The following is a 9542-nucleotide window of genomic DNA, read 5'->3' as shown; positions in this document are numbered from 1 at the left end:
AGTTGAGGCCAGTTCATTGGCTATATTTAAGAGGGAGTTAGATGTAGCCCTTGTGGCTAAAGGGATCAGAGGGTATGTTTCTAAGGCAGGTACGGGATACTGAGTTGGATGATCAGCCATGATCATATTGAATGGCGGTGCAGGCTCGAAGAGCCGAATGGCCTACTCCTGCACCTAATTTCTATGTTTCTATGTGAACCAACAAAATACCAGATCAAAAGGAGGCTACAGATTTTTGGCTGTTGAGTAGAGTAACTACTCCTGGATAAAAACTGTTTTTATGTCTGGCTGTGGCAGCTTTGACAGTCCAGAGTCGCCTTCCAGAGGGAAGAGATTCAAAGAGTTTGTGGCCAGGGTGAGAGGGGTCATAGATTAGTCACTAGTCCCCACTAATCACTGCCTGCAATTCTGAAAGGGACCCGTTAATCCCTACTCTTTGTCTGCCAACCAATTTTCCATCTATGTCAGTATCCTACCCCCAATACCATGTGCTCTTAATTTTGCTCACTAATCTCCTATGTGGGATCTTATCAAAGGCTTTCTGAAAGTCCAGGTACACTACATCCACTGGCTCTCCCTTGTCCATTTTCCTAATTACATCCTCAGAAAATTCCAGAAGATTAGTCAAGCATGATTTCCCCTTCGTAAATCCATGCTGACTCGGACCAATCCTGTTACTTCTATCTAAATGTGCCGCTAGTTGCAGATCTTTCCTGCACACAATGTGTTCCAATGGGTCGGGCAGCATCTGGAGAGATGGATGGGATCGAGATCCTTCCTCACCTCATCTTCCACTAGGCTATCTCATAACCCAATGGCATGCTTCAATTTTAAATAACAACCCACCCTTCCCTCTTCCCTGTGTACACCCTTTATCCCATTATCTCCTCCCCCCCCCCCCCCCCTTTCCCCTTCCACCTCACTCTAGTTTTATCTTTCGCTCCTCTTCACAGTTTGTCTCCCTTGTGGCCTTTGTCCACCCATCAGGCAACCAAACCACCCACCCCCTCAGCTGTATGTAACTATCTCTTGTAGAAACAACGAACTGCTGATGCCTGTTTTGAAAAGAAGACACCAAGTGCTAGAGTAACACAATGGGTCAGGCAGCACCTCTGGAAAACAAGAATGAGGAAGGTAGGTTCACAAGGTTAATTCCGGGATGGCGGGACTGGCATATGCTGAGAGAATGGAGCTGCTGGGCTTGTATACTCTGGAATGTAAGTGTGGAATTCTGTGGAATTCTCTGCCTGAGAGAGTGGTGGAGGCCGATTCTCTGGATAGTTTCAAGAGAGAGCTAGATTGTCTTAGAGCGGAGTCAGGGGATATGTTTCGGCCCGAAACGTTACCTATCTCCTTCGCTCCATAGATGCTGCTGCACCTGCTGAGTTTCTCCAGCATTTTTGTGTACCTTCGATTTTCCAGCATCTGCAGTTCCTTCTTGAACACGGGGTACCGATTGTGGATGATCAGCCATGATCACATTGAATGGTGGTGCTGGCTCGAAGGGCCGAATGGCCTACTCCTGCACCTATTGTCTATAACATGGATAGGTGACATTTCGAGCCGGGGCCATTCCATGAACTGCCTGTGGGATGGGGGTCGTAAAGTTGGAAGAGAGGAGGGGCAGATAATAGGTTGATACAGGTGAGGCTGGTTGAGACTCCATTTTGGATTGAGACTCCTCTTCTGATTGAGAGTTAGGGGAGAGGGAGTCGAGAGACATGGAAAGGTGCGGTGTGAAAACAAAAAATCAAAGCAGAAGATGGTCAAGGAAATGTAGAATGGTTCATCGTTAGCTTAGGGGAAGGTGACAATGAAGTATACAATCAGAAAAACTGCCTCAACTACCTCCTCTGGCAGCCTGTTCCATACCACCACCTTTTGTGTAAAAAAAGAAGTTGCCCCAGGGATCCTATTAAATCTTCCCCCCCTCAACTTAAATCTATTAGGGGGAATTTTACAGAGGTCAGTGAGTTTCCCCCCAGCGTCCCCTCTGTTCCAGATCACAATGCACTATGTGCTCTCCTTCGCTCCATAGATGCTGCCTCACCCGCTAAGTTTCTCTAGCATTTTTGTTTACCTTCGATTTTCCAGTATCTGCAGTTCCTTCTTAAACAATGCACTTTGTTGTGATTTATCCCAATGTTACTCTGTTCTCGATCAGAACTACTCATTGTGTAGAAGGGCCTCAACCCAAAACGTCACCCATTTCTTCTCTCCAGAGATAGAAACATAGAAACATAGACAATAGGTGCAGGACGAGGCCATTCGGCCCTTCGAGCCAGCACCGCCATTCATTGTGATCATGGCTGATCATCCCCTATCAATAACCCGTGCCTGCCTTCTCCCCATATGCCTTGACTCCACTAGCCCCCAGAGCTTTATCTAACTCTCTTAAATTCATCCAGTGACTTGGCCTCCACTGCCCACTGTGGCAGGGAATTCCATAAATTCACAACTCTCTGGGTGAAAACGTTTTTTCTCACCTCTGTCTTAAGTGACATCCCCTTTATTCTAAGACTGTGGCCCCTGGTTGTGGACTCGCCCAACATTGGGAACATTTTTCCTGCATCTAGCTTGTCCAGTCCTTTTATAATTTTATATGTTTCTATAATCATAGAAACATAGAAATTAGGTGCAGGAGTGGGCCATTCGGCCCTTCGAGCCTGCACCGCCATTCAATATGATCATGGCTGATCATCCAACTCAGTATCCTGTACCTGCCTTCTCTCCATACCCCCTGATCCCTTTAGCCACAAGGGCCACATCTAATTCCCTCTTAAATATAGCCAATGAACTGGCCTCAACTACCTTCTGTGGCAGAGAATTCCAGAGGTTCACCACTCTCTGTGTGAAAAATGTTTTTCTCATCTAGGTCCTAAAAGATTTCCCCCTTATCCTTAAACTGTGACCCCTTGTTCTGGACTTCCCCAACATCGGGAACAACCTTCATTCATCTAGCCTATCCAACCCCTTAAGAATTTTGTAAGTTTCTATAAGATCCCCCCTCAGTCTTCTAAATTCCAGCGAGTACATGCCGAGTCTATCCAGTCTTTCTTCATATGAAAGTCCTGATCCCAGGAATCAGTCTGGTGAACCTTCTCTGTACTCCCTCTATGGCAAGAATGTCTTTTCTCAGATTAGGAGACCAAAACTGTACGCAATACTCCAGGTGTGGTCTCACCAAGACCCTGTACAAGTGCAGTAGAACCTCCCTGCTCCTATACTCAAATCCTTTTGCTATGAATGCTAACATACCATTCGCTTTCTTCACTGCCTGCTGCACCTGCATGCATACTTTCAATGGTACACAAAAAAGCTGGAGAAACTCAGCGGTGCAGCAGCATCTATGGAGCGAAGGAAATAGGCAACGTTTCAAGCCGAAACCCTTCTTCTGAAGAAGGTTACAGTAGCTACCCTCCAATCCTCAGGAACTACTCCAGAATCTAAAGAGTTTTGAAAAATTATCACTAATGCATCCACTATTTCTGCGGCTACTTCCTTAAGTACTCTGGGATGCAGCCTATCTGGCCCTGGGGATTTATCGGCCTTTAATCCATTCAATTTACCTAACACCACTTCCAGGCTAACCTGGATTTCACTCAGTTCCTCCATCTCATTTGACCCCCGGTCCCCTGCTATTTCCGACAGATTATTTATGTCTTCCTTAGTGAAGGCAGAACCAAAGTAGTTATTCAATTGGTCTGCCATGTCTTTGTACCCCATGATCAATTCACCTGTTTCTGACTGCAAGGGACCTACATTTGTTTTAACTAATCTTTTTTTCTTTACATATCTATAAAAACTTTTGCAGTCAGTTTTTATGTTCCCTGCCAGTTTTCTTTCATAATCTATTTTCCCTTTCCTAATTAAGCCCTTTGTCCTCCTCTGCTGGACTCTGAATTTCTCCCAGTCCTCTGGTGGGCTGCTTTTTCTGGCTAATTTGTATGCTTCATCTTTTGTTTTGATACTATCCCTGATTTCCCTTGTTATCCACGAATGCACTACCTTCCCTGATTTATTCTTTTGCCAAACTGGGATGAACAATTGTTGTAGTTCATCCATGCAGTCTTTAAATGCCTTCCATTGCATATCCACCGTCAACCCTTTAAGAATCAATCCTTCTAAACTCCAGTGAATACAAGCCTAGATGCTGCCTGCCCTGCTGAATTACCCTGGCATTTTGTGACTACTCACTCTGTGGCGATTTCATCCCCCCTCCCCTCGCGGTGTCACTTTGGATTTTATGCTAATTGTCTTAAATCCACCTCAAGATTTTGAACACTTCTGCCAAATCTCCCCTCAACTTTCCCATTCCCTGCAGTGGGAAAACGTTTTCATATCTCTAGTTTCCCTCTCCCCTACTCTCAGTCTGAAGAAGAACTCGACATGAAACATCACCTATTCCCTTTCTCCAGAGATGCTGCCTGACCCACTGAGTTACTCCAGCATTTTGCGTCTATCATCCATATCTTTCAATTCCCTGCACTTCCGTATGCCTATCTAAAAAACTCTTAAATACCATTGTTCACCGTTAAACTTTCCCCATCTTATAGCCATGCCCTCTGGTGTTACACAATTCCATGTGCGGAAAAGGTTCGGACTGTCTATCCAATCTCTGTCTCTCATAATTTTCTTTCTCTCCCTTAAACCTCTCAACCAGCATCTGCAGTTTCTTCGTGCACCCACGGAATCAATGGCGGCTGCTCTACCCATAATGCGCGGCGCGTCAGAAACCGCTCTATCTGCTGCCGTGGCGGAACCCCCGGTGCACGCTGGGAGTGGCCTCCGGAAGAGCGGCGGGAGGAGCCTCGGGGTGGAGGTGCGGAGCTTGGCGGGGGAGAGGAGACGAGACGAGGGAGACGGGAGGGCGGACGTCCCGGTATTGGGACCCGCCGTGTGTGTGTGTGTCTGGAACCCGCACCCATTCACCCTCCAGGCCCAGGCTCGGGCCTTGCACTCGCTGTTGCCTCGGCGTCGATTTCAGGCGCCCCCGGCCTCCATCGGGCCCCGAGGAGCGGTCCCCTCGCTGGGAGGGAGCTCCCTGTCCCCACACACACACACGGGCCCTGCCTCCCAGATCCATGGAGCCACTACAGTGTGAGGAGACCCAGTTGGAGAAACCCAGCAAGGAGCTGCTGAAGCACCAGGGGGTTCGAGCTGGGGAGAGACCCTTCAACTGCGATGAGTGCGGAAAGGGCTTCGCTTCTTCCTCCAGCCTCCTGACCCACCAGCGGCTCCACACCGGCGAGACGCCCTACGTCTGCGCGCAGTGCGGGAAGGGCTTCACCCGGTCCTTTGACCTGTCGGCCCACAGGAGGGTCCACACCGGGGAGAGGCCGTACGCCTGCACCGAGTGCGGGAGGGCGTTCGCCCGCTCCACCAACCTGCTGACCCACCAGCGCATCCACACCGGGGAGAGGCCGTTCATCTGCCCCGAGTGCGGGAAGGGGTTCGCCCGCTCGTTCGACCTGGTCACTCACCGGCGGACGCACACCGGCGAGAGGCCGTTCGTCTGCTCCGAGTGCGGGAAGGGCTTCGCCCACTCGGTCAACCTGATCACACACCGGCGGGTCCACACCGGCGAGAGGCCCTACGTGTGCGCCGAGTGCGGCAAGGGCTTCACCCAGGCGTCCCACCTGGTGACCCACAAGCGGATCCACACCGGCGAGAGGCCGTTCATCTGCTCCAAGTGCGGGAAGGGCTTCACCCTGGCCTCCCACCTGGTCAGGCACCACCAGCTCCACACGGGGCGCAGGCCGTTCATCTGCTCCGAGTGCGGGAAGGGGTTCGCCCTGGGGTCGCACCTGGCCACGCACAAGCGCATCCACACCGGCGAGAGGCCCTACGTCTGCTCCCGGTGCGGCAAAGGATTCACCCAGGCCCCGCACCTTGTGACGCACCAGCGGACCCACGACAGGGAGACGGAGACGCTGCTGATTTGCTCCGACTGTGGGAAGGTGTTCACCTCTTCCTATTCCTTGCTGACCCACCAGCGGATTCACAGCGGGGAGAAGAATTAACACACATACACGCAAGCGGTTTAATTCAAAACATGTGAGCTGACAAGTGATAGAAGCGGGGCATGGACACCAGGAACCGCAGATGCTGGTTTATTTAAAAAAAACAAACAGTACTGGAGTAACTCAGCGGGTCAGGCAGCGTCTCTGGAGAAACAATGAAATGCAGATGCGGGTTTACAATAAAAAAGACACAAAGTGCTGGAGTAACTCAGCAGGTCAGGCAGAATATCTGGAGATCTTGGAGAGGCCCCATTTCGGGTTCGGACCCTTCTTCAGTGATGAAAGCATTTGCATTCTACACTTACCCCTGCTATTGATCACACTCAAGTTTGGACCCCTGGTTGCTGGGCACAGCTATAGTTCCTGCTGATGACAACATTCCTGGAATTTTAAGGAAGCACAAGGAACTGCAGGTGCTGGTTTACCAAAAAAAAGACACACAAAGTGCTAGAGTAACTTAGCGGGTCATAGCATCTCTCGAGGACATGGATGGGTGACATTTTGATTCATGTTCCATGCCTATTTTTGTCTCTGAAAATTTGATATACAGTTACGTAGCATGGAAACAGGCCATTCGGCCCAACTTGCCCATGAAGACCAAGATGCCCTAGTCCACTTCCCTGTGTTTGGCCCGTATCCCTGTAAACCTTTCCTATCCTTATGTTGTGAATGGCTGTCCTGGCTATGGAAGGAAACGTTTAAATTACTGAACTAACCAGCGGAGACCTGGACAATTCAACCATAGATGCAGTCTCCAGGAGAATCCAGTGGAAAGGATGTTTCCAGCAGGGGGAGTCTCGAACCAGAAGGCACAGTCTCCGAATAAAAGGACGTACCTTCAGAATGAGATGAGGAGGAATTTCTTCAGCCAAGGGTGGTGAATCTGTGGAATTCATTAAAGGACACAAAATGTGCTGGAGTAACTCTGCGGGTCAGGCAGCTTCCCTGGAGAACATGGATAAGCAACATTTCCCATCAAGACCCTTCTTCAGACTGATAGTGGGGCGGGGGGGGGGGAACGAAGAAAGCTAGCTGGAAAAGGGAAGAGGCAGGACAAAATGTGGTAGTTAATAGGTTGACGTAGAATATATTTTAAAAGCAGTGGAAATATAAAAGAATCCAATTGCAAGTGTTGGTTTAGTTGCCGACTTGCAGAACAGTGAATATGTGGAATTCATTGCCATAGGTGGCGGTGGAGGCCAAGTGATTGGGTATTTTAAGTTTGGGAGATTGATAGATTCTTGAATAGTAAGGATGTCAAAGGTTACACGGGGAAGGCAGGAGAATGGGGTTGAGAGAGATCAGCCACGATCGAATGGCGGAGTAGAATCTATGGGCCTAATGGCCTAATTCTGCTCCTATGTCTTGTGGTCCTATAGGTTCCTAGCAGAGACAACATTTATTAAAACCATGAGACCTTTGGACTGTTGTAAAAGTCCTCCAATGGACAATCTCCACTGCCTCCTAGACATCTTGGGGTAGAGATTAAATAGTAGCTTTATCATTGATAATCACTTCTTGTGCGTTAGTAAAATGTACAGAAAGAAATCAATTATCTTTTGACCCGAGTTTCAAACCTTAACCTTTCAGTATTGATCAGCTGAGGTCTCTGTGTTTATACCAGGCTGTTTCATGTCAGATGTGGAGTGCCAGTAGGTATGGCGGTCCATGTCAATGGCAGCAGGTTTAGCTGCCCTGCTCAGAGACACATGATACAATAGTTCAATATAGACTTCATTGTCACATGTACCACGGCACAGTGAAATGCTTTGTTTTACTTACAATCCAGTAAAATCATACTGTACTCAAGCACAATCATACATAAAGTGCAAGAGTGCAATAACTTTACTTTAGATTTTAGAGATACAGCGCGGAAACAGGCCCTTCTGCCCATCGAGACTGCGCCAACCATCGATCTCCGTACACTAGCACTATCCTACACACTGGGGGACAATTTACAATTTTACCAAAGCTAATTAACTTGCAAATCTGCATGTCTTTGTAGTGTGGGAAGAAACTGGAACACCTTTAGAAAACCAATTCAGTCACAGGGAGAACGTACAAACTCTGTACGGACAGGGTCCGTAATCAGGGTCGAACTAGGGTCTCAGGCACTGCAGGACAGCAACTCTACCACTGCGCCACCCCTAACCATGATTAATTGTAATCATGTACTGTCTTTACGTTGACTGGATAGCATGCACCAAAAAGCCTTTCACTGCACCTTGGTACACATGACAATAAACTAAACTAAGCTATCGATCAAATTGCCATGGGTGATTATTCTATTTGAACGTAGGGCAAGTTTGGGAAGTAGCAAGAAAACTGTGAACAGGTTTGATCAGCTGTATGTCAGGGAACAGACACCCCTTATTGACGGAGAGACTGAGGAGTGATCAAAGGCAACTGGCATTAAAGTACATGGGGAAATGTTTTTAAAGTTGAAAGGAAACAGTGTCAAAGCCAATAGCAAATTTGTTTTTTTGTACTGTATTTTTGACATAATAAACTACATTTGGATAGCGAATAGAACAGCTATCTCAGAGATCCAGCGACCAGATGCCCTGGTTTCAATGGTTCTTTATTGTCACATGTACAGAGGTGCAGTGAAATTCCTATCTTGCATACAGTTCAGCAAAGTATTACTGTACACAATCACAGCCCTAGATTACGTGCAAAGTGTATAGAAATAGTCCACAAGACAATATGCAAGAATCAAGTTAGGGATGGCGAAGTGGTAGAAAGTTGCTGCCTTACGGCGCCAGAAACCTGGGTTCGATCCTGACTACGGGTGCTGTCTGCATGGAGTTTGTACATTCTCTCTGTGTCTGCGCGTTGCCCTGGTTTCCTCCCACATTACAAAAATGTGTAGGTTATTTGGCTTCTATAAATTATCCCGAGTGTGTAGGATAGTACGAGTGCGAATGGGTGATCATTGGTTGGTGCGGGTGCGATGGGCTGAAGGGCCTGTTTCCACACTGTATCCTGGAACTAAACTATCGTTTCGTCGAACACCTCCGCTCAGTCCGCAATAACCTACCTGAACTCCCAGTGGCTCAGCACTTCAACTCCCCCTCCCATTCCCAATCCGACCTCTCTGTCCTGGGTCTCCTCCATTGCCAGAGTGAGCAACACCAGAAATTGGAGGAACAGCACCTCATATTCCGCCTAGGTTGCTTGCGTCCGGATGGCATAAACGTTGAATTCTCCCAGTTTTGCTGGCCCTCGCTGTCTCCTCCCCTTCCTTAACCCTCGAGCTGTCTCCTCCCATCCCCCCCGCCCTCGGGCTCCTCCTCCTCCCTTTTTCCTTCCTTCTCCCCCTCACCCCCCATCAGTCTGAAGAAGGGTTTCGGCCCGAAACGTTGCCTATTTCCTTCGCTCCATAGATGCTGCTGCACCCGCTGAGTTTCTCCAGCATTTTTGTGTACCTTCGATCTTCCAGCATCTGCAGTCCCTTCTTGAACACTAAACTAAAGTCGACAGTTTTTAGTGCCATTTTTCAATATGTAAGTTGCTTTA

General features: G+C 48.3%; 1 protein-coding gene across 1 annotated transcript in view; it reads left to right on the top strand.

Moving 5' to 3' along the window:
* LOC116981517 (gastrula zinc finger protein XlCGF57.1-like) overlaps positions 1 to 8570 on the top strand; it is a 52480-nt gene extending 43910 nt beyond the window's left edge. The window contains exon 4 of the mRNA XM_033034579.1: positions 5161 to 8570. Coding sequence (XP_032890470.1) covers positions 5161 to 6023 — 863 coding nt within the window. The 3' untranslated portion in view covers positions 6024 to 8570. The remainder of the gene's footprint in view (positions 1 to 5160) is intronic.
* The last annotated feature ends 972 nt before the right edge of the window (positions 8571 to 9542 follow it).

Source organism: Amblyraja radiata, chromosome 15 (genome assembly GCF_010909765.2).
Source record: "Amblyraja radiata isolate CabotCenter1 chromosome 15, sAmbRad1.1.pri, whole genome shotgun sequence".
Lineage (NCBI taxonomy): Eukaryota > Metazoa > Chordata > Chondrichthyes > Rajiformes > Rajidae > Amblyraja > Amblyraja radiata.
The sequence above is the reverse complement of the archived record's forward strand: the minus strand, read 5'-3'. Positions and strand labels throughout refer to the sequence as shown.